Here is a 24,892-nt window from a genome sequence, read left to right as displayed (position 1 = left end):
TCCGATTAGAAGCAGAGCACTTCCCTACTAACAGCTATGCCTGTACTACAAATTGAAAATTGGAATATTCCTAATCACCTTCACCAGCAGCAGAGATTTCCAAGGAACCAGAAGGAGAGTGAGAAAGACGTGAGCAAAGAAACAGCAGCAGCTACAGTGGCAGTAGTAAGGAAAACGTTCTGCAGGCTAAACAATTTAAGAATATACGCAGCTTTATAGACTTTCTTTTCCCTCCTAGAAATAGAGGCAGAAACACTTGATTTCTTCAGAGCAGGTAACTCTCCAGGATGTTGGACCGCGTTGCAGAGTGAAGCCAGGCTGGCATCACCCTCTGAACCCAACCCTCCATGTCATTCCTGGAGGCAGGAGCCCTGCCTCTGCTAAACCTTGAACAGCATCACAACAGAGTTGATTCCACTGATTTCTGCTTGTTTTAAAAATGCTTTTAATCAAATGGAAAAAAGTTCAGAGGTTTCTGAAAAGGAAAAAGGAATCTTTGAGAAATCCAGCCCAAGCCAAAACATCCCAAAATTACACATGTTCAAAAACAAAAAGAGAAAGAAAGGAGGAGTTAGAGCAAAGGAGGGGAGAAGCAGGGGCAAGGGGGAAGGAAAGCTAGAGAGACTAAAGGGCAGGAAGGAGGGGGGAGAGAGAAAAAGGAAAATAAGACAATTAGACAATCTTTTAAAACTTTAAAACAAACTGAAACAATGTGACGGGAAAAGTGAAAATGAGGTGGTGCATTTTCGGAGTTTACCTGTAAAGAACTGAGGACAGAGGGAGAAAAATATATATAAATAAATAAAATTAGCATGACAACTCCAGAACACAACGGAAGAGCAGGTCGCGAGGATCAGCTTGCGGGTCGGTTTGATTCCACAGCTATTGCTTATCGCCTTGATTTGATTCTCTTCATTTCATGTTGCCACATCCGCAAGGGTTTCAATTACAAAGAAGTCTGTTACATTCTCCTCTGCATAGGAAAAAGTCTTTGAACTCATTGGAAAAGTGTGAAGGCAGATTTTGCTTTGCTCTTCCTCCTCAGGCTGGTTTTTTGTTTGGCTGGAGAGGTGGCATCTCTCTCTCCCCTCATGCTTTTTTGGAGCCAGGCAGCAGCTCGGAAGAGGAAAAAACTGAGACAGCGTTAGTTTTTGAGGAGCACAACGGAGAACATAAATGCGCACACAAAACAACCTGGATTTTTCATCTTCAGAGAAAACCATCTGTTAAACTCATCATTATAAAAGTAGAAAAGCATAGGATTTTTTCTCTCTCTTAGAAAACAACAGTTTTCCTAGCATTATTTACAACTTGTAGCTTCTGTACAAAATTATATTCCACATATTTACACAAAGGAACTATTTGTTCTCATGTACTGCTGCTTTCAGAGAGGTTTGCCAAGTGGAATCTAGATGAAACTATGCCTCTGGAAAGATACTAGTGTGGTTTTAGAAAAAAATAGACAAAGGGATCCCCCCCGTGGGTTAGGGAGGAAATATTGTAGCTTCCTGAACACTCTCTTGAGAGCAAAGGGATGGTAACACAAGAAGAGACAGTAATTAAATCCGTATCTTCCAGTAATTCATTTACAGATCCCTGTTCTTTTCCCAACCCCTAATCTTAGGAATTTCTGACCAATGGATGATGGAGGGGTTTTTCAGCTATGTTCTCACACGGATCTTGACACGAGGGGAAGAAAACACACACCAGATGATTGTAAACTGATGTAAAATTATCCCACACGCACCGCCCTACCCTGCTGCTGGCAAAAAAACAAAATTGTTAGAACGAACTCTGTTCTTCTCCATTCCTGTCGGTCTTAGATGTCATCCGGTGTCCATGGATCTTACCCTCTTCTATCCGTGTGCGTTGTGGACAGCAGGAGTGGTGGTACAGCTAGGCTCTGGCATGCCCCCAGCAGCTAACTGAATCTGGTTTTATATACATATATACACACGCACACACACATCTCTCTCTCTATATATGTACATGTTAAAACAGGGCAGGGCAGTGGGGTTTATGCTTTCAGAAATTGGCCAGGACCGCCAAGCTCTGCTTGCAGTCAATCTTGGTGGCGTCGGGGCTAGTATAGACAAGGGACAGAGCTGCGAGGAAGGCTTGGCACTCCTCCTCGCTCTCGAAGGCCAGCTCTGACACAACGTAGGAGACGGGAAGCACCGGGCGAAAACTGAGGGAGATAAAAAGAGACACTGGTGAACGGGAAAAAGGCAGCAGATGAAAAGGCACGCTAAGGCGACAAGCAGAATCCTGCTTCCTAGTATGCAATTAGTCAACTGTTCATTGCCTTGGCCACACGATGAAGCCCAATGCATCCCAACGTTTTGCTTACGTTCCTAGCCCTCAGGGATGTTAAGAGCCTGAAATGGGTGCGGGTTCTATGAGATGTGCCCTCAAGGCACTGCTTCATTTGCACACTTCTGCACACCCGCCCATCCCAACTGCAAAGACATGGGGCTGGTTGCAATCACGGAGGCATTCTGTTCTCTTACTCAGAAGCACATCTAAGGCGGCTATAGGCTGTTCTAGGCTAGTGAGTCTTAAACTGTAGTCCTGCTGAATGGAAGGCCGTGAATTCTGAGCTTCAAAGCTTTTTCAACAGCCTGTAGCAAACCACTCATTTGGAGGTCAATCTCAGATCTCCCAGGACTTCTGAAAGATTAGCTGCTCTGATCACTTTCTGATTATGCTTGGGACATAATAATCGAGTTCGGTCTGGCTTCCTTCGTGCCTGGCTAGCTCAACCAGAGGGAGGAAGGAAGGATAGAGACGTCCAGACCGTGCTGGTAAAAAACCCAGCAAGTTGTTGGTGAAGCTGCTTGATTTGATCCAGGCTGTGTCTCTCAGATTGTATTTTATATTATGCTTTTATATGGTTTGTTTTATATTTTGAATGGTTTCTATGGTTCTTGTAAACCGCCCAGAGAGCTTCGGCTATTGGGTGGTACAAAAATGCCAATAAATAAATAAATCAGAAGCTCCCGTAAACCCTGTTGTTACAAGGGGAGGCAGGACCAGAACTGCAGGGGGTTGGGATGAAGGATGTCTCCACCCATTTGAAGGGACAAGCTTAGACAAATAAAGTAAACCAATACCTGAAACCCTCCCCCACTGGTGGAGAACTGACTTTCTATGTTTCTTAATGTGCAGAAGTGTCGACTCAACAGCCCACCGTGGCCTAATTTACCTATGGGCACCTGGCTTGCTGCGCTGCGCTGTATGAACCCAAGCAGCCGGGGCTATTTGAAGGTTAGACAACCTTTGGTTTATTTTAGGATTCTTTCAGGGTTGTCTAACCCCAAACAATCCCTGCCACGTTGAGTTTGCATGATATGACAAGCCATGGCAAAGCTGGATCCCATGGAAAAACGGTGCCTGTGGACAACTGGGCCAAGACGACAGCCCTCCCGGGTAAATGAAGTCATGGTGGGCTATTGTGATGTGAGAACAGGGTCAAAGAGCATTTGGGAAAGAGTCAGGGAGAGGAATGTGGTTATGACTATACAAATAATACCAATCCCTTAAAGCTAGCAATTGTCTTTTAGGACAAAGCAAGAGCTCTGCAAGGAAATTCCTCTCTGCATCTTTGTCCTCTTACACCAGGCGCAGCATGACAACGTAAATAACAGCTGTCTTGCCAACGACGGGAGCCTGTGCCCTTCCCATCTGCTCATCCCTTCCTGACCCAGTCGAAAAGTCTCTTTCTGCACCACATCACTGTCACTGCCCCGACCCGAATACCAGAGTACTTTGTATCATTTCAGTCAGGGCCACATCCCTATACATCATCTAGCTTTCAAGTGCTTATCACCCTAATCGTTTACCCCACTCGCAAAGTGCTTGATCCGCATGTGGTTGCGCTGAGCAACAAAATAGGGAAAGGGAGAGGGTCCTTATAAATGGGGGGAAAACCCCTCACATTTTAAAGTATTGTGGAGTAAACAGAAGGAGCATCAGAATCACCTCTGAGCATGGATGCCACCTACCCAGACTGCTCTGGTTTCAGTGGATCATGCGCTCAGATTCCCATCGGGAGGCGGATCCCAAGTGTACATCTACTGAAAGAACTGCAGTGTGGCCAGATGTGCATCCAATCGAGGCCCACAGTTCCCAATCCAGCAAGTGGTAAGTATGCGAAAGGCTGGATCAGGAGGGGAAGGGGGGGGAAGGGACAAATCCCTCTTTGCCCTCCTATTCCCTCTTCACATGTGAGACGCAACAGAAAAATTGGAGAGAAATGCAAACTGAAATCAAATCTCATAGGTCTATGCTGGTAATTATGATTTCCGAAGCTCTTTCTCTGCCCAGGACATCATCTTTGTTTTGTTTTGCTTAATGGCTCTTTATTCCTTTACGTATCCAAATTATAACTTCCAAGTGTGCATTTCCTGTCTCAAGTGAAGATGGTTTTTAAATCAGCGCCCCCGAGTCAAAGCCTTCTGTGTGAGAAGACCCTTGGCTCTCTAGTGGATCCTGCACCTGGCTCTGGTGTACAGTCAAGTGGCTATTTAAAAGCCAAGGAATCCATGGTGGCCTTAGCAGAAAGCTATTGCTCTACTTACCTGCCAAGGGCATGGCCCTCTCAGCTAAGGCTGCAGGCACAAAGCCCCATTCTCCCCACCTCTCTCTACAGGACACTAGCTTGCCTCTGCCCCACAACAGGCAGAAGCAAGTGTGCAGGTGTGAGGCATTCTCCCCACCCCTCACCCCAGGGACATCTGGTTCAGCTTCACATACGTTTTGATCATGGCTTTGAGGGCCGTTTTCCTCTCTCGTTCAGCGAACTTGTCAATGAGGTAGCCGGACATGCAGGGCGCCTGGCGGTACAGGCAGAAGAAGCGGTGGTAATTGGACAGGGCCCAGGCCGCTCGCAAGGCGAGTGCGTGGGCCACGCAGGGGTCCGCTTTCAACTCTTTCGTCAAGTATGCCAGCTCCGTAGTGATGTCTACGGGGGAGAGAAAGAAGAGTCACCAACACCCATTCCTCACACGGTATCCGGTTCCTTGCTTCCTTTCACCGCCCACCGACTTTGGCTTAAATATTTAGGCCTACTCCCTACTCACACATATAAATGTGATTCATTTTGGCCTGGACTATCAACAAGGGCTCGGATCCAGATTTACACTGGGTCCGTTGTGATGAGGGAAGTGGACTTCCCCGCTCCCTTCCCTAGCAGCTCCTCCTCCACCACCATATGCTACACAGAGTCAGCACCTCCTGCTGAATAGGGTGGTGTGAAGGGAAGGGGGATCCTCAAAAATTGGGGAGGGGGACCTCCTTCCAGAAGGTAGATCCTGGATCCAGCCCAAGGCCAACTTCAATCAGGGAATGCAGTTACAAAGGAATTTAATTCTTTCTCTCCACCCAGCCAGGAGCCTTTCTATGGTTTATACCAGCCTTCCTCAACCTGGGGCGCTCCAGATATGTTGGACTGCATCTCCCAGAATGCCCCAGCCAGGCTGGCTGGGGCATTCTGGGAGATGCAGTCCAACACATCTGGAGCGCCCCAGGTTGAGGAAGGCTGGTTTATACTATATAAACTTTTGAGAGCAAGGTTCCTGACATGCTCAACTATCTGCTAGTGGCAGACGTTGATAGAGAGAACACTATTCTTTTTTGGAGCAAGCTTTGAGGGAGAGATGCTGGGAGTACCTGAGTCCCACCTGTAGTGAATGCATCTTCCTCCCATGGCCAAAGTGGCTACAGGAACACATTCCTAGAGGGAACCTACGCAAGAACAGGGATCCCCAAGTGCTGAAGAAACTTGAGAGACTAACCTAGGCCTACCAGGAACTCCAGTGTCCCCCCAGCCCCACCACTCACCCCCTGAATTCTTGGTGAAAATGTAGTAGAGGACACGGTATGCAGTGAATTCTCCGACGTTTCCAGGGAGGTTCTCTGCATAGAGGGACTTCAGCTGCGTTTGACACTGATTGAACTCCTCATGGTCACCCTGGGGAAGATAATTCATCATCACGGAAGAGGCTTAAGTCGCCATGCACCACTTTTCCTAGAGCCAGATACAAACTCAGCAGTCCTGCACACTCTGCCTCAGTCAGCTAGATACGTTACATGGAGGAAAGGGGCCTGATTAAGGGGCACCTGTAATCTTCACTGGTTCTGCCCTGATTAATACAGAGAAGGGGTATTCTTCATGCCCAGAGCACTAGCTGTATTCTGTAACATCACATACCTGTGGCTCCCTGCTTCACAAGATCTGCATCTAATGAACTGAAATGTTCTAGTCTAATCTTTTACAGGATATAAATTATACAAGAACTGGTATTTTTTTTGGTGGGGCGGGGAAGAGGGGAAAACTGTAGGAAGCAGTCAACAGCCAGTCAAGGAGACGAACAGGGCATAAAAGTTCCTCCCAAAGGCAACCTCTGGTTTTTGAACCCTGCAAGAAATTACTGTCATGTTCTAAAGTTCTCCACAGTTACGCAGCATAGAAAACTAATCCCGCCCACCCGCTTATTAAAAAGCAAAAAGGAAAGCTGAGCTTCTCTGCTTTCAGAATACTCTTAATGAATCTGACAGACCGATGCCCACTAACGTTTCTACCAAGAATGATCTGAAGGCATGATATGAAGCAACCTTGCTGAAGCTAAGCCATTCTGGTCCTGGTTAGTGCGTGGATGGAAGACCACATAGGAAATCAGTGTATACTGCCTTTAGTTCTATGACGAAAGCACCACAGAAAATGAAGCAAATATTTATTTCATTGTATTTACTATGTAACCACTGCACCAGGCTAGCTCTTACCTTCTCCAGTGCTATCCTGGCATGAGTTTCATAGACCTCCACAGTGAATTCTGTACGGATACCCTGAACCTAAAAGGGAAAGGGAGTGTTACCAAGGAGCTGTGATAGCGAAAATCTTCACATATTGGCTTTGCTTTCCTACAGAGAAGGGAAAGCTTTAATATACATGGTTAAACAAAATGTAGGATGGATTCAGAAGGCTTCAACTCAAAGTCATGCCCCAACCCCCTGCAATGGGTAGAGAAACTTTGGGGTGGTGATCTGACCAGAAACAGGGTGTGTCAAAATAGAGGCACCTAATGAAGTGAGGAGGGGGCTTGAAGGCTAAGATATTCTAAACCTTCACCTCAAAAAATGGATGAACGCAAATAATGTATATTATAATTTGTGCCAGAAGAGGCTAGGCAGCTAGAGATGTACCATCCTTTAATATATTAAAAAAATACTATTTAAGTCGGCTTTGTCCCTTATTTGGGCTCAAAACGCACCTTCAAAAGGCACCCATCTTATGGAAGTTCAATTGTTTTAATGGGATTTTTCGTTTTTTTAGGATCTGAAAACATGAGGAGTAACCTATTTCCTCTGTGGACAGTAGTGTTTAATACAGCACCTCCAAATCATGTCTCTCCCCTCACCGTCCAGTAACCCAAATTAGAACCTGGAAGCCAGTAAAGACTACTATTTAAAAAAGTAGACTCTTACTGGACTAGTTTCACCCTTCAGTTTGCGTCAGGTGTCTCTGTGGAAACCCCAGAGGTGAAGCAGGGCCATGGATGCAATCTCCACCTCCTACCCTAGCTATGAACATTCCTATCAGTTACACAGGAAGGGGCACGTTTCAACAGCGGTCCTAATCACCACTGGTGCTTCCAGAGTGGCATATGGCATCCAACAGCCGTTCCAGGAGGTGCTTCTCTCTTTCTTAATACTTAATGACAGGAAAGGAACAGCCTGTGTCAGATGAAGAGTGAGAGGAATGAACTGCTATTTAGCTGGTGTCCCACTCATGTTATGTATGTCAAACGTGCAAAGTTACACAACAGCAGTTCAGAGCGAGCGAGCAAGTGGATAAAACAGCACCCGGGGAAAGATACATGTACTAAAACCATAGGAACACAAAAAGATGCCACCTCTTCCTCTGCTGCCTAACAAGCTTTCATTGAACAACTAATGGCATGGCCAGATACATAACTCATTCCAGCACAGACGAACTGTGGGCAAAGACAGCTTTTGGGGCTGACTTCTGTGACCTGCATAGATAATGCATATGAATTCTGTCGATATTCATTCACTGTGCGCAGTGTATTCTGCTTCTGCAATAACCTAGCAGGGCACTGAAGCCCCAGCCCAGTCCTGCGCAATGGAAATCCTATTCTCTCCACCTCTAGTTTTTGATGATTATACTAGAAACCTCACTGCCAGCACTTTCAAATCTAACTTTAGAAAGCAAGGAAACAGAGGATGCCAACGGTGCATTGAATACCAAATTTCATGCTTGCATAGAATACATCCCACACATGCACACACAGTTCTGTTCTAACCAGAAGACATAAACCCCCTTCTAGAGAAACCCAAAGTACAAACTTCTAACTCCTCCACCTAAATAACTAGTGTGGTGTAGCGGCTGAAGTGTTGGACTGGGAGTCGGGAGATCCGGGTTCTAGTCCTCACTCGGCCATGGAGACCCACTGGGTGACTTTGGGCCAGTCACAGACTCTCAGCCCAACCCACCTCACAGGGCTGTTGTGAGGATAAAATGGTGGAGGAAGAGGAGGAGGAGGGGGATTATGTATGCTGCCTTGGGTTCCTTGGAGGAAAAAAGGCGGGATATAATAAACTAGCAATTACAAGTTTTGTTGGCAAATAAATTAAGACCTCATTTGTCGCTCACCTAACAGAGCATGGACCCCCCCCCCCCCATGCACTGACGCCTGCCCTCCAATGCCTGAACTAGCTTACTGTAAGGTCCTGCCGGATGGATTTCATCTGCTCACAAGCATAGGCGTAATCCTGCTTCTCTTTCCAGTGGGATTTCACCATGGTCAAGGATTTTTTAAGTACCTGGGAGAAAAAGAGGGAAGGGTAATTTAGAAACACCTGGTAATATATGATGCAGCTTACCAGCTCTGGAACAAGACAGGAAGTAACCTAGTGAAAACATCCTTGAGACAAGGACAGGCAGGCAGGCTGCTGACTGCACTCAACCTTGGGATGGGTGACGGAGGAATGGCAATCGCTGCCAAGGCTGGCTGATTAAAAGTTTTTCCTTTCCTGTACAGTATACAGCCTCGCTTTATTAAAGTATTGTTAACCTTGCATCCAGACAATCTTCAGGGCAGCTAACAATTATATCAGTGAACAAAGTTTATATTTAATAAAATCCCACTTTCCTTCCTACAACTATGTGTGCCCAGGTGTGTCTCCTCCTGTCCATCGATACAGTGTGTACTTTAATCCGCCACTTAGCAGCTACACTGTGGAAAGATATTCCACCTAGCTTGCCCGTAAGAGCAGGAACAGTAGATAAGAGCAAGGGTGCAGACAAGGGGAATAGTCAGCGATGTATTTCCTGTCCTTGTGCATGTGAAATAAGGGCTGCGTGTTAATGCTTCCTTGCGCCCCTTCCACCTGGCACACTGCCTTTTATTGCATTTGGGGTGTGTATCTCTTTCTTGCATATCGTGCTGGTATTGACATTTAAAGCCCTAAACGGTTTGGGGCCAGGTTATTTGAAGGAACACCTCCTCCCATATGTACCTGCCTGGACCTTAAGATCATCTACAGGGGCCCTTCTCCATGAGCCCCTGCCAAAGGAAGTGAGGCAGGTGGCTACTAGGAGGAGGGCTTTCTCCGCTGTGGCACCCCGGCTGTGGAATGAGCTCCCCAGAGAGGTCCGCCTGGCGCCTACACTGTACTCCTTTCGTTGCCAGCTGAAGACCTTTTTATTCTCTCAGTATTTTAACACTTAATTTTAACTTAAATTTAAATTTTACTGTTCTAACTCTGTATTTTAATCTTATATCAATTTTGCTGCGTGGTTTTATCCTGGTTGCGCTTTTTATACTGTATTTTGTATTTGTGCTTTTAACCTGCTGGTTGTTTTATTATGGTTTTAATTTTTGTGAACCGCCCAGAGAGCTTCGGCTATTGGGCGGTATAAAAATGGAATAAATAAAATAACAAATAAATAAACATTGCATACGGCCTCTGCTTACGATAGTTTACTGTCATTGATTTAATCCCATTAGGGCCTGTTCCCTAGAAACTAACACAGAAGGGTAAAAGGGGCCGGTGGAAACAGGAAGGTGCAAGTACGCCCCTTGGAGAAGCCTCCGTTGCCTTAAGGCGACTCACTGAGACAGGTCGGACGGTCGAGGGGTCTGGTGCGCAAGTGAGGCGCAGGTAATGTTTGGTGATCTCCTGGCAAGTGCCCACGATCTTCAGCTCATTCCAGTCAAGGCCATCAGAGCCAGTGGGGTCAAGGTTGTTGATCTGCAGGATGAGGGGCTCCAGGCGAAGCTTTTTGGAGTGGACTCCATGCTGGAAACGGGCTGCCCGCCGTTCCTTCTTGAACTCCTTCTCGGGATCTTCATAGTCCATAGTGTTGCGCTTCCGGTTGCGCTTGGAAGGCCCCTGGTCGTGCCTGCAAAAAACGCAGATTGACAAGGTCATTCAGGGAAGCAAATGCCGTTCATGGAAAAGACTCCGTTGTTTGCTGGACACCGTTCCTCTAAGGATCAGACAGGACACGATTAACAGCCATTCTTACTCTAATGGCCTTTCGCTCACACACTAGCAGCTAGAGATCACACTGAAGCTTCTTCCTCCACCCAACTTGCCTTTTTCCTCGCTGGGCTCTCATCCGGCCTCTATCCATGTGGCCCCCACGGCCCCGGTTCTTCTGGGCATTCCTGCGGCCACCCAAGCGGCACTCATTCCCCGAGTAGGAACTGTCCGATTCAGAATCACTATTGGAGAGGGGAGAGGAGAAAAAGAAGAGGATTCACCTCTAACTCTTCTACTCAAGTTAAGGCCCTGTATTGTGATCAATCCCATTTTTCAAAAACAAGCAAACAATAAAATAGGCTCAACTTGGTCACACTAAACTTAAACCTATTTGCGCAAAGGAGGAATCATAGAAAACAATCTGGAATTTCCAAAAATCCCAGCTTATACTTCCCCCCTTTAAGATTCTAGCTGCACTGTAGAAGAAAACATAGTCCTGTCAACATTCCGCAGGTGAAGTTTAAATGTACAGCTTCCACATTCTCTTTCTCATGCCAATACATCCCTTATTGATACATAACTATAAAAAACCTGCTCCATACTGATTCTGCTGTTTTTGGCCCAGTCTCTTACCTCCGTCGGAAGTGGCGGCTGGGAGACCGGGATGAGGACCGGGACCTGGAACGTGAATCGACACTTGAAGATGAGCTGTTCTCCTTCATGAAGACGTTACGATTTCCGAATTTGGTTATGAAGCCGTTTCCACGAGCCCGGCCAGTCCCAGCTCCCCCATTACCCCCTCCTCGCTGGGGCTGGGAGCTGCCACCGCCGCCCCGTTGCTGCTGCTGGGAAAGGCTGGGCTGCATGGAGTTGCGTGGAGAGTGGAGAGCAGGCATCTCCCAGCGTTGCGGTTTCTTTTTGGGGCTTTCAGCCATGTTGTCTCGGCTCAGGCTGCAGAAAGAGTTACAGAACTGCTAAGCCGACTGGATGCAATCAAGTCTTGTTTACTTAGGGCAGACCATTATTTGCCTCTCAAGAAAAATCTGTCATGAAATGTCAGGAATTGTGGCCCTCAGTATTCTCCACATCCACTAGATCTCACTCAGAAGCCAGTCCTAGTATCCGTAACGTTCTACCATCTCACATACTTCAATCAGGGAGTGTGTTTGCACACCCACTCCTATACTAAATCACAAGCGAGGGACACTCTGGTGTGTAAGTTAAGAGTGTTGGAATAGAAGAGGAGAAAACCAGGTTCATATCTCCACTCAGCCATGAAGGCAATTGGGTAATCTGAGACCAGTCACTACCTCGTTGCCTAACTCAGATATAGTTGGGACTCCAATTCACATCAGTCTCAGCCAGCATGGCCAATTGCTAGCATGATGGGAGTTTTGTCCAACAACAAATGGAGGGCCACAGGGTCCCCCCACCCCTGGCCTAATCTCATCTCACAGGGTCATTGTGAGGGGTAAGATGTGAACTGTGCTCTGAGTTCCTTGGAAGACGGATGGGATATACATGTAATAAAATGATCAACCCTCTCAAGTCTGACATCCAGAAATCCTGGCTTGCTTCGCTGGCCCTGCAGCTACTCACCCTGGAAGTGGCTCTCTGCTCCAGTCGATTGTGTAGGCCGTGCCATCCTGCAGCCTGGCTTGTAGCACTTCCTTGAGCAGCTTTTCAGTGCGGTCTTTGTCCTCCTCTGATTCACAGGCTGTGAAACAACGCTGGACATATTCCTTCATGTCCTGTGGCCAGTCTTCAGGCTTACCTGTCGAAGAACTGCAGGGAGAAATGTATTAATACCCCAAAGCCCCAGTAACATACCCTCATTTACAACGAGACTTTTCTTTGGTCCTCAAGCATACTGTGGAGGCTTTTGTTACGTTTTGGGGGGTAGAGAATAAAAGGGTTTGGAGGAGCACCATCTTGCAGCATACATGGAGCTCCAGGAGGGGTAGGGGGCTGTTCCCATCCAGGCACTGGGAAGAACCAGGGCTGCTTAGCTTCAGGAGCGCAGCTGTCTCATATGCCCTCAGACCATGCCTTAACTGTGTTAGGTTGGCAATTCTGGTAGCAATTGGAATTCTGGAACTGAAAGGCAGCCACACCTATGCACACATAATCAAATGCCATCCAAAGTTTTCTTGAAAACCACCAAGAAAGAACACTCAACTACCTTGCCGGACAACCTGTTTTGAAATCCAATATGCCCAGCCCTTTCTACATTAGCCTCTTATCTTCTCAGCCAAGCTTCTTGTGGGCTGTGACACACATACACACAGCAGCTGAAAAACCCTCCTACGGCTAAACAAGGTGATGTTCCAGAGGCTTCTGTGATAAACACAAAGCCCTCTAGAGCATCCTCATATTCAGCACCAAGGTGCGCCAGCCAGCTGGAAGGAAGCCTAAATGCCCTGGCCAGCACTGCTCTCTGGCTTTCCTCCCAGTGTATCAGCCCCACACAATGAGAAGATGCCCCAGAGGGTCTCATTCCACATTAAGTCAATGCGGAGTGTTCTTCTGTTCTGTGCCTATGATAACTCCAGAGGTCTTTGCGGTGTCTTCTTACCGCACATGTGCACTGGTGCACACACATGCACGTATGCTGGGAGGAAAGTCTCAAGAAATATGGCACAGGGGCAGCAGTCCAAGAGCAGTGATGACCGAGCGAAAGGCAGCACTGCTCTCCTGCTTCCCTCACTGCTGACTGGCACCCTCTTGGGTGGGATGAGGGGGGGGCAGGTGTGAAGTCCTTGGCTGGCAATCACCTGGTATAGATTTAATAACTGCCAGGTTGGCCTCAAGTGAATAGCAGGTAGCAAATAAGCAAAATGTTTTACTTATACAGCCTCACCATCTTGCTGTTCCAAGTCTAAAAGCTCTGGGTTACAGAGAATGCAGAAGCACAATCTTCTTAATATTACGGTGGCAGCAAGATTAGAAGTGGGGAGGGAAAAGAGGGTTGCTCCTAGAAACCGTATCTTGAAACTTGTTTTCCAGCTTCTGTCTGGAATCATGAGGGATAGAAACTTAACAAAACAGAAGCTATAAAGTCTCGGGAATAGGTAACTTGGTGCCCTTCAAACATTTTGAACTATAAGAAGCCCAAGCCAGCATGGCCGATGGCCAGGGATTTGGGGGATTGTAATCCAAGACATTTTAAGAGCAGCGGGTTGCTTACCCCTGACCTGGAGATTCGTGTCCCCCCCTCCCCAAACTCCTCCCCGTGAGTAAAGGTGCTGCCGCCTACAACCTAAACACCAACAGTGAAAGGAAACGGGGGAAATTATGCAGACCTGTGGTTGTGGCGTTTCTCAGAATTCTGCTGAGAACCAAAGTTGCCGTGTTGCTGCTGCTGCTCTGAAGAGTTGAAGTTCTGATTTGTTACCACAAAGGGGCGTTTGGGGAGGTTGAATTTCAGGCCACCAGACCCAGGTGCTTCTGTATGGAAAAAAGAGTTAAGTTCTTTTCAGTTTAGCCTTCAGCTTCCTATAGGAACAGATCCTACCAACACAAGGGGAGATTCCTTTTGGTTACTGTGGCCACAGATACCACCACAGTGAAATCCAGTGTCCGATTTCAGTGACACAAAAATGCTTTTACTTAATTCACTGAGACCCAAGAATCTCCGTCGCAAGCGATATGCCACAATCTACTACTGAAGTAGTGGCCTCATGCATCGCAGTAAGAAACAAGGATTCTTTTCAGTTAAACACAGGAACAGAGAATTATTTTAATAATATGAAAATGGATTAAGTAACTATTTTGGCCTGGATAAGTCAGGTAACAGAATTATTCATTGACAAAAGGCCTTTCTACAAAGAAAGAGGAATGCTCTTCCTGAAATATAAAGGAGTATGTTGCACATTTTTATAGGCCTATGGGTTGGATCCAGAATAAAAGTTAAGTTCCACAGTTCCCATTGAAATCAAAGGGACTCGAGTCATAGCTAACTTTCAACGAGACCCAAGTACAATTAGCTTAGTTTGGATCCAGCACAAAGGCAGGAATCCAAAGAGATTCTGGAAGGAATTGCCACTTGCCCAATGCGGTCCCCAATCCCTGCTGGGCTTGGTAGCCAGTAATGGCTTCTAGTAGTTGGTCAGGTTTGGCTTCCTTGCTTCCTGCTCCATAACGCTGAAGAAACTGTATGTCTTTTGTATCCAATACCCAGCAAAGGGGAATGGAGGGCTGTCCTTTCTCAGCCCAGGTCACGGGCCTGGTGCCACTTTAAAAAGAGATGCAATCTGCCTCCCTGCACTGCCAGCAGCTCTTTAAAAATGATGGCTCCTTATAAAGTAATCTAGAGGATTTCCTTGCTCACCAAAGGAATTAAATTTATCATCACCACCATTGCCCTGGAAACTGTATTTGTGAATTCCTAGTAATATATGAACACAAACCAGGATTACTACACATAAAACAATTCATAAGATAGCTTTTCTTTTGTCTTTCAAATCTTTATATTTTAACAAACTCCAATAAGACTTAACTGGTTAAAATCAAAGCTTTAAATCATGCCAGAGAAGAGAGGATTGCAAAGAGAGGATTGTATGCAGCGAATTCTTTGACCACAACTTACATCAAGATCCAGTAATAAAACTTCCACCTTCCAGCACCAATCAACTCCCTTTTCCCAATAACGAAGTGCCACAACCACTTCACCTCCCTTTGCTTAAGCATACTGAAGCCCCGCTCCCATCACCCTCTTCTCCCCCACCCCCCACCCCAGAAACTCACGTTTCATGCGGTTCCAGAGCTGCTGCCCTTTCTTGGGCTTGGCCACGTCCTGGTAGGAATGCTGCTGCTGGTTGTAGGGGACATTGGATTGGTTTTGTTGAGAATGTGGCCCTCCAGGAGGCCCACCCTGCTGTTGCTGCCCCCCGGGGCCCATGGGATGGTTGCTATGCTGTGAAGGATGGCCGGGGTGTTGCATAGGAGACTGTGGTGGGTTGGGGACTTGCATTTGCTGCTGTTGGCTTGGGTAGGGCATCCCTCCATCTTCCATGCCTGGGACTGGAGGCTGGGGGAAACAGAAACGAGATTTCTGCCGTCACCATCTCTGCAAGCACACATCTTTGACAGGAAGCATTAAGGATGCAAGGCTCAAATCAGCCAGGAGCGGGCAATCTGAGGCCCTCCAGATATTGTTAGACCACAACTCGCAACATTCCTGACCACTAGCCATGCTGGCTAGGGTTGATGGCAGTTAGAATTCAACAACATCTGGAGGGCCACAGGTTGTCCGTCCTTCTGTACCCACAGAGCTGCATTCCTCTGCCTGAAAATCTACAACCCCAGCTCCCTGCTTTCATTCCTCTCTCAGAACAAAGGGGAAATGTCAGAATCTGGCATCTATTTTGTTTAGCCTCTGGACTGACAGGCGCATTTCTATGTACTGCACTTCTCGCCCATCACACTTGAGTCAGGACCTACTACACCATCACTGCAAACTTCATAAGCAATGAATTATTTGAGAAGCCTAAAAGACAGTTATGAAGTCAAGCTGCACAGCGCAATAAACAGCTGGCTTTGCCCAGCAATTGCCTACATCAAGGTGGCAGCATGCCCAGAAGCCCTAAGAGTCAGAATTTGGCTCAGTCAAAGACAGACAAGGTTAGGTGGGTGAATGGAAGGCAAAGACACTTTTAGCAGTTCCCTCCTGCTGTCTTTAATACAGGCACACCCTATTTTGCAGAGAAGTGTCAAGGATAAAAATCCCTTGGTTATGAGGCAACTGTTTTATTGAGCGTAATACAGCCGTGTGGAGAGAGTCCTACAGACAAAGAACTTCTCCCCTGACAGTGTGAAAAGCAGGCATACACAGTAGCATCTTAACCAATTAGCAGTTGGCAAAATTCTAAAGCAAAACAGATACATATCAAAGAAAACTTCTTCATTATACCTTATCAACAGATGGCCCGTAACTCTACTAGCAATGTCAGATTGACCTGGATGGTCAGTCCTCCTTATCAAGCTAGCTTATTTGTCTTATACTATATCAAAAGGTCCTGGCAGTTAGAAATTCCAATTAAGCATTTCCTTCCAATTAAGCAATTTCAGCATTACAGCACATTCAGGCACATACATCATTCCAATCCCATCATGCAGTACACTTGCACGAACCAAACTACACACAGAGGCCTACATACAGAGCAGGTACATCAAGGCTTGTGGCCTTGCTTTCTCAAAAGGGAAACTAACAGTTTCTTTACAATCTACCCAGACTTCTTCATTTGAGTTGGCTGTTCACAGTAAGGGACAAGAGAGTACTGGAGATTTTTAAATGAACTTTGAATCTTGTTGGAATTTGGTTGTTAAGCAGCCTGGTTTCCCTCTAGGTGTTCTGGACTTCAAACTTCCATCTGCCCCAACCAGCATGGCCAATAGTCAGGAATGTTGGGAGTTATAGTCCAAAACATCTAGAGGGGAGAAGGTTGAGGAAGGCTGGTGTAGGGTGTTTCCCCAACTCTACTTAAAAGACAGAAGGAACTATTACTAGGAGGAAAGCTAAATACACGTTAGGGATCCATTACCTGGTTCATGTTTCCTTGGTGCTGTCCAGGAGCTGGTGGCTGCTGTTGTGTTGAAGATGAGTAAGAGCCTGGGACACCATATTGTCCAGGAGAGCCATACCCAGGGTAGACATTCTGTGGGGAGGGAAAGCCATGCAAGCAGATCACTAGAGAGTTATTGAACAAGACGGGCACTTCACAAGTAATTTAAATATAAAAGGAGCCAAGTCTTCTATGCCTCTCAAACAGCCCTCCCCAAACAGGTGCTCTCCAGTTGTTTTAGGCTACCATTTCCATCACTGGCCATGATGGCTGGGCTGATGGAAGCTACAGTCCAACACATCTAGAGGACGCCAGGTTAAGGAAGCTGGCTCTAAAAGAATACTGCCCAGTTAATGGTGGTGGTCAGAAACTCATTTCCCTGAAAAGAATTTCCTGCCCTGTTCTCCCCATCACCCACCCCGCCATTTAACAAGTTTCCAGCCATCTTGATATCCAAAGGAAGGTGTCTATGATTCAAAGTTATTTTGAAACCCTGCATGTATCTCATAACAAGCAGTTATGTGCTGGATCAATTTGTTTCTATGGCACACAGTTTATTGTGTTAAATCTGTAGGGGTTGTGAAGGGCAAAAGTGAAGCACAAATGATGCGGAGGATCCACTTGAGGGTCCCTCACTGCCCTGGAATTCTAGGATCCTTGCTGCAGACATCTCCGTTTCCAATCAGAGATGAGAAGACCACACATTCTGGGAGAGAGAACTTAGGAGGTTAGCCAGCTATAGTTACTCACCATAGGATAATAGTAATTATAGGGGTAGAGGTAGCTGTACTGCTGATACCACTGGTAGTACTGCTGTTGCTGCTGCAAGGATTCCCCTTGCTGGGCTGTGTACTATGTAAAAAAGGAGCAAAAGATGTGAATCATCAAAGGATGCCCAAGAAGTTATTTAACTTTGCTAACATAGAAAGAGCCAAGCTATCGGAGATTCCAATACCCCAAATGTCTCCCCAGAGAACCGAGATTTCTAGCCCCCTAGACCAGGGGTCCACAGTCTCCCCAAATCAAGAAGAGTCTGTTCCACTTTCTTCAAGACCCACACACAGAATGCTGGTGGCATTCATGCTTGCTTCCACCAAACGACATAGTGCTTTAGAGACCAAGACTGAATTCAAGGCTGTGGGACTTTGCAGTCTGCCCTCCAGTGCCTAACCCATAATATGGCTTTTGAACAGAGTTTTAACTCTTGCTGGTATAGTAAGACTAAATTCCCAATGGTTAGCCAAAATAAAGGGGGGGGGGAGAGACTTGTACAGTATCAAAAAGGAAAAGCTACACACAAGATTTTTCAAACCTCCTCGATTAGTCTTAAACTCTAAAACAAGGGTGGGCAGAGGGTAGATGACCAGACGCTTTGGAATTCAATTCCCAGAAGCCTTTGCCAGCACAGCCAATGGTCAGGAATGCTGAGAGTTGAAGTGGAAAACGTCTGGAGACTTACTTTCTGCCCACCTTGCTCTAAGCTATGCGTTCTTGCCAAGAAACATCAAACCCTCTTACCTGTGTATTAGCCTGCCCATTGGTAGCACCTTTATTGTTGCCAGAAGCAGCAGCAGCATTGGCTTTACTAATGCTTGCCAGCGCTTGCCGGGCCTTCTCCCATTCAGGGTTTTCATGCATTGGCCCTTCCATTCCATTCTCTCTTGTGCTCCCGTTGCCCAGGTTGTACTGGGGAGCCCTGCAAGATGACACGTTGGGAAGGAAGATTAGTGAATTCCAGGCTCAAATATTACAGGGCCGTTCATTTCCAGTTATCAGTATCTTAACCATTAATTCAAACAATGCTTCCAAACTGTCTTTGCCCAATTTACAGGACTGATTGCTCATGACTAACAGCAAGGAAGTGTAAGTATAATTTGAATTTGCATCCAAACTGAGCACCATCCTCTTGACATTCAAAGCCAGTAAGTGTCCACAGAAATCTTATCTACATGCATAACACTTTTACCTTATAAGTTGTTCCTTTCCAGCTAAAGCATCTATGACCACTTAACTGATCTGCACTCAAAAGGTGACATCAGAAAGCTCATGGCATACCACAGTATATGAAGAATTCAGATTTAAAGGGCCCCAGGCCTGAGGTTATCCAACCCTGCACTAAATCAATGGCAGCTAAAGGGCTCTGACAAAGGGTATGCAACCAGGCCAGACAACTGATTCATTCACAAGACTAATAGAGGCCCAATGTGACATCAGAGCTGATCAAGAAACGGTATCATCCGAGGCAGCAAAGGCAGACAAATCAGAGGCACAGGAAGAGATTCAGCACTATTAGTTTCAAATAACTGTGACTAGGCATAAACTGTATTGAATCCAGGAGGTACACCTTCAAATCTCTCTCGTGACAGGCCTGCATGCCTCTCCTCTTGGATTTGAGCCAATTTATATCTCAATCTCAACCATGATTACCTGTAAACAATCATGTGCAAGCTAGACTTTGTTTTATTTCCATTTTCACAATGGCTCTCTATTCAGCCTTGAAAAGAAGGCCATAAAAGCTGCTAGCTCTCAAAATCTTCTTATAAGACTGACTGCCCCCACACCTATTTTGATCACTCGTGGCCTAATGCACCCCCAAGGCCAACCAGGTTTTGGAGTCCTCCTACTAGGTCACCTGGACACAACAGGCCAAATGCAACCTGTTGAAATTGGACATTTGATCAGTCAAAAAAGACCTATTCAATTGACTTTTAAAAATACTAAAAAAAAATGGAAAAAAAGCATTAATTTTATTAGAACAAGAAACACAAAAATCTGAAATAATCTGCAGAATTGACACTTATGCTAATTACAAAAACAAATTAGTTAATTACTACTGCGAAACAATGAAATTTCTACACACGAGACCAATCCATCACAGGAGTTTTACATAGCTCACTACCAATCACACAAATGTGCTACTTCTGGGTCCTTCTGAAAACAAGGTGGAGTCATTGGTGATTCTGGCCTACACAGTGACTTTTGCCAGTGATACTGATTGATCCGGTTCGCACATAATGACAAGTCATTGGCTGATGGGAGTGAGTGAGCTGCTTCCCACTCACTCACCATTTCTGCTTTGCATCCAGTTTCCAAAACATTGGAAGAATGCCCCATGTGCCCACCATTTGAATATCATAGAATCATAGAATAGTAGAGTTGGAAGGGGCCTATAAGGCCATCGAGTCCAACCCCCAGAATGCAGGAATCCACCCTAAAGCATACCTGACAGATGGTTGTCCAGCTGCCTCTTGAATGCCTCGAGTGTGGGAGAGCCCACAACCTCCCTAGGTAACTGGTTCCATTGTCGTACTGCTCTAACAGTCATTGTCTAACACGACAATCCGTTCAGGGGTTGTCGTGTCATAAGAACGCAGTGACTGTAGTTATGTGAGGATTCACATGTCACAACCACTCCTGAGCAGGGGTTGTATAGCCTGATGCCTGCAAGTTAAATATTAAATAATCCACAACAAGTTACAGCATATTCTCTGAACCTGATCCATGGGTTATACCTTGGGTCATTTCCTGTCAACAATTCAAGAGTTCCAGGTTTGCATGACATGAACAGAATGTTCCTGGGATGTTTTGGAATCTAGATTCAAAACTGAAGGGAGGGGGCAGGAGGAAGCAAGCTTGCTCCCAGCGCAGATTAGCTATGGGCTGCTTAACCCATAGCTGGTCATGATGTGCAAACCAGATCACTCTGTTTGGAGATACCTGCAATTATAGTAGGTGGCCAATTGGAGAAGCTTTGCTATGCTGTTGAGTTTTCCTTGGCTGCTGCAGGGCAAAAAAGCAAGTTGCCCTCACTCCTGCCCTTGCTAACAAATGACACAAAGAACATAAGGTGACACTTATACAGTGGCGTTCTTGGCTTCATGGATTATTTGACTGTGACCAAGGCCACAGCTAGACCTAAGGTTTATCCTGGGATCATCCAGGGTTCACCCCTGCCTGAGCACTGGATCCCCTGTGTGTCACCTAGATGAACAGGTTTGAGCCCTGGACGATCCAGGGATAAACCTTAGGTCTAGCTATGGCCCAAATAATCAGCAGTGAACTGACATTTGACTGGTTAATTGTCAACCCAGCAACCAGGAAAGTGGCTACATACAAGCCTGCCTTAATTCTGAGTGTTGGCTAAAAACTATTATCTTGCAGAAAATGCTTTACTGTCAAGAGGAAAATAAGCTCACTTTTATCTCACTATGATATGAGACATTTCTAAGACACGACTGGCTAAAACATGTAACTTTCAGGAGCACGGCGGCGTTAAGTTCACTACAACAACAAAAACACCACAGTATCTTGTGTCAACTTTAAGATGGATTAGAGCGCAATAATAATAATATTTATTTCTTACCCACCTCTCCCTTTGGATCAAGACGGGGAACAACATTAGAACAGGAATCAATACATCTTAAAAATTCTTGATTTAACCTTGATCTGGATAGGCCTGCCGGAAAAGGCTAGTCTTTAAAGCTGCCTTAAAATCACACAGAGAGTTAATTTTACGAATCTCCTCGGGCAGGCCATTCCACAATCTGGGGGTGACAGAAGAAAAGGTCCTCTGGGAAACTGATGTCAGCCTAGTTTTAGCTGACTGAAGTAAGTTCACCCCAGATGACCTGAGTGTGCGGGGCGGACTATATGGGAGAAGGCGATTCTGCAGGTAACCTGGACCCAAGCCATTTAGGGCCCAGTGCTATTTATGTTTACATAGGAAAGAAGTCCTACAATTCCCAGCATTCCCCGGCCAGCTGTGGCAATAGGACTGTGTCTTTAATCATGAAGTAGACTCCGCAAAAACATATGCCATAATAAATATGTTATGTCTTTAAGATGACACAAGATATTCAGTTTTGACTTTCAAGAGTGTGGGAAGTTTCCATTCATAGTTAAGACTCTCCCCCTCTACAGCCTCTTAACAGTTCATGACTCTTAAAGTACCTAGATGAGAGGTTAATGTTTATTATCTACATTTTTCCTCCACTCCCCTTCACGCCTGATCATTTTCGTTTGCAAACCAGAGGGATGGGGCCTCTCTCACACTTTTTTATTGATGTGAGTCGCCCTAAGCCCATATCTGTCTGAAAATCAGGATAAAATTAAATTTAAAAAAAGATTAGCTGTTTTTTCTGTTATTCTATTAAGTATTTGTATTCAGTTTTTAACTTTTTAGATTTGTTAGCCAGTTTGGACGCTCTCAGACAGAAAAGCAGCCTAGATATCATTATAAATAATTTACTTTAGACATTTATAGGGCTCCCTGTAACCAAGTTCTCAAGATGGCTTACAAGATCAAAAGCCAACTCAGAATACAGACAAAATAATAATAATAATAACAACAACAACATTTCTTACCCGCCTCTCCGATTGAATCGAGGCGGGGAACAACAACAATAGTAAAATACACAAAATACTGATTAAAAACATAGCATACACTGTTAAAAACACCCTAAAAACATGCTAAAAGCAAATTTAAAACTTGTTGCCTTGGTTCAAGCACAAATGATAACAAACCTTAATTTTTACTTTACTTCCCCAGGGACAGCAATATTTTGCAGCGGTGATAAATTAAATTAATACAAAACTTACCCGCATTGTATGACTAAAGGAGTGGAGGCCTGAAAAAAGTAGGTACTGCAAATTTACCTCAACTGTGCAAGACCAGTAGGCTTATGATGTCATCATTATGATGTCACAAGTTGAAATGCTGATCTCAACTTGAGCAGTCTTAAACAGATGCTTAGCTCTGGATGTGTCCTCACTACAATTCTACAGTTTAAAGGCACAATCGTATGCATGTTTAGCCAGGGGGGGAAAAAGCCCTACAACTCCTAATATTCGCGAGCTGGCTAGCAAATGTTGGGAGTTGTAGGATATTTTTCTGTCTAAAAATGCAAAGGATCGCACCTTAATTCTACTTAACTAAAACCTGGAAAGGGTTTGATTATGGGGGGAGGGGTTATGCCCCTTCTAAATAGCAATGTCCTGTTGTCATAACATGTTCACTTATAAAAGTAGCTGGGGCCACATCACTTCATAGAAAATATACTCTGTCCTGCAAAATGGGAGATAAAGTATCTCTCAACAGAGAACCTGATGCACCTTGTCAGCCCACCTTGCTATCTACCTTATTTCCCCCCACCCCACTAAATTAAAACAAGCTAGTGTAATCACCATTCTGAGTTACGCTGGTCGCCTATATTAGCAGCCATCCTCGGGTCTGTGGAGCCAGGAACTGCTGATGCCAAATGGTTGCAGAGCCTGGGAGAGCCTCAGGTGGGGGACTCTCCCTTGACAAGAGTGCAGTTTCCTTCTTCTTCCCTTCCGCAGGTAGAGGCCAAACAAAGGAAGTTAACTGGACAAGACGATCATCTCACTCTTGGCAGCAAACTGCAGCGCCGCCTTGCAGAAACACCCTCAAAGCAACTTCCTGGGTGCTCCTTTCCACCACCAGAGAGAGGTGGGAACTCAGAATCTCGAGAAGCTTGGCTTTTCGACAGCGCAGGCAAGACTGGTCAGGAGGTTCCCCACTCCCCCAACTCCTTCCAAAAAGAGGAATTGAGAGGGGGGGCAACTATGGACTCCTACCGCCCCTCTCTAGAGCCTTACTTGCCCCACACACCCCACTTTAAAAAACAAAAAACTAAATAACACTGGAAAGGGCCCCTGGACCCTGTAACACAACCCCCTTCCGAGACCTACCAAGGGCTGAGCACCTCCACACCTGACCCACCACCACCCTTCCCCGAGCGGAGAGAACCCACCCGCCCTGCCTTTCCCTCCCCTTCGAAGCCCCGCAAGAGACACTTGGGACGGTCGCTCTCCCCTGCCTGCCCCGCGCCTCGGTTCCAGGCCCTCAGTGGCCCACTTACATCCGGGTCTCCTTGCTCCCCTCACCCACCCCCGCCCTCGTCCGTCTCCCTTCCTTCCTTCCTTCCTCCCTTCTTTCTCCCTCAGCCTAACAGGGCAGAGCGAGCAACTCTCTCGGCTTCAGCCTCGCTGCTCCCGTGGCGACGGGAGGCCAGGTTTTGGCGCCACAGTCCGAAGCGAGGCGCGCCGTAGGCCGCGGGATCCGGCCCGTTCAGACAGGGAGATGAAGAAGGAAAAGAGAGGGCGCCTCTCGCTTTCCAAGATGGCGACCGCTGCCTCCTCCGTCCGTCTGTCTCAAGCCAGACTTCCGGTTGTCCAGGAGGAAGGGCGGGGCAAGGCCGGGGAAGGGGAAGGGAAGAGAGCGGGTGCGTGGGCGTGCGCCGTGACGTCACAGAGGGTGACGCCACAGGCGTACGATCCGGCAGCTGGGTTCTGTCAGTCAAAATTCTTGGCGGAGTTGGCTGATAAGGGAGCCGGTGTGGTGTAGTGGTTAGAGCGCCGGACTTCGAACTGGAAGACTGCGGGGGTTCAAATCCCAGTTCGCTGGGTTTAGGCCAGTCGCTGTGTGACCCTCACACTTCGCAGGGTTGTGGGAGGAAAATAAATAGGGGGGAAGAAAGGAAGACGTATAGGCCTCCCTGCGCTACTTGGAGGAAGGTCGCAAGAATGAAAATTAGGAAGCGGATCCTGAAGAACATTAGAAAGGAACCCTTCTGAATTAAATCAAGGGTTTATCGCTAGGTCATGGCTGGGGATAATGGAAGTTGTAGTCCAGCACAACTGGAGGTTGCAAAAGGTTGGTTTATCTATACTTCAGATTTTTAAACTTTTTTTGGGGTGTGTATGTTGTTGTTAAGTAACTCCTTTAACTTGTCATGATATCCTGCAGAATCCCAGCTCACTCTCTTCGCACCCTCCCTCCAAATGAAAAACTAAATACC

At 46.3% G+C, this 24,892-nt stretch overlaps 1 protein-coding gene across 2 annotated transcripts; it reads right to left on the bottom strand.

Moving 5' to 3' along the window:
* Positions 1-421: 421 nt before the first annotated feature.
* LENG8 (leukocyte receptor cluster member 8) lies at positions 422-23,828 on the bottom strand. Of its 2 annotated transcripts, none has more exons than XM_063138480.1 (15): positions 23,256-23,828; positions 18,591-18,768; positions 17,823-17,924; positions 17,052-17,165; positions 15,256-15,538; positions 13,812-13,956; positions 12,109-12,294; positions 11,143-11,460; positions 10,623-10,751; positions 10,138-10,426; positions 8,743-8,844; positions 6,784-6,852; positions 5,842-5,971; positions 4,756-4,963; positions 422-2,188 (listed from the first exon to the last, which is right to left on the bottom strand). In XM_063138480.1, exons 1-15 carry the CDS (start codon positions 23,291-23,293, stop codon positions 2,026-2,028), a joined length of 2,454 nt encoding a protein of 817 aa, XP_062994550.1. In that variant the 5' UTR covers positions 23,294-23,828; the 3' UTR covers positions 422-2,025. The 2 variants fall into 2 exon arrangements, with proteins under 2 accessions (XP_062994550.1, XP_062994551.1); XM_063138481.1 differs by lacking the exon at positions 23,256-23,828 and adding an exon at positions 20,295-20,456.
* Positions 23,829-24,892: the final 1,064 nt, after the last annotated feature.

Source organism: Elgaria multicarinata, chromosome 11 (assembly GCF_023053635.1).
Source record: "Elgaria multicarinata webbii isolate HBS135686 ecotype San Diego chromosome 11, rElgMul1.1.pri, whole genome shotgun sequence".
NCBI classification, from domain to species: domain Eukaryota; kingdom Metazoa; phylum Chordata; class Lepidosauria; order Squamata; family Anguidae; genus Elgaria; species Elgaria multicarinata.
Note: the sequence above shows the minus strand (reverse complement) of the source record. Positions and strands in the feature narration are given on the sequence as shown.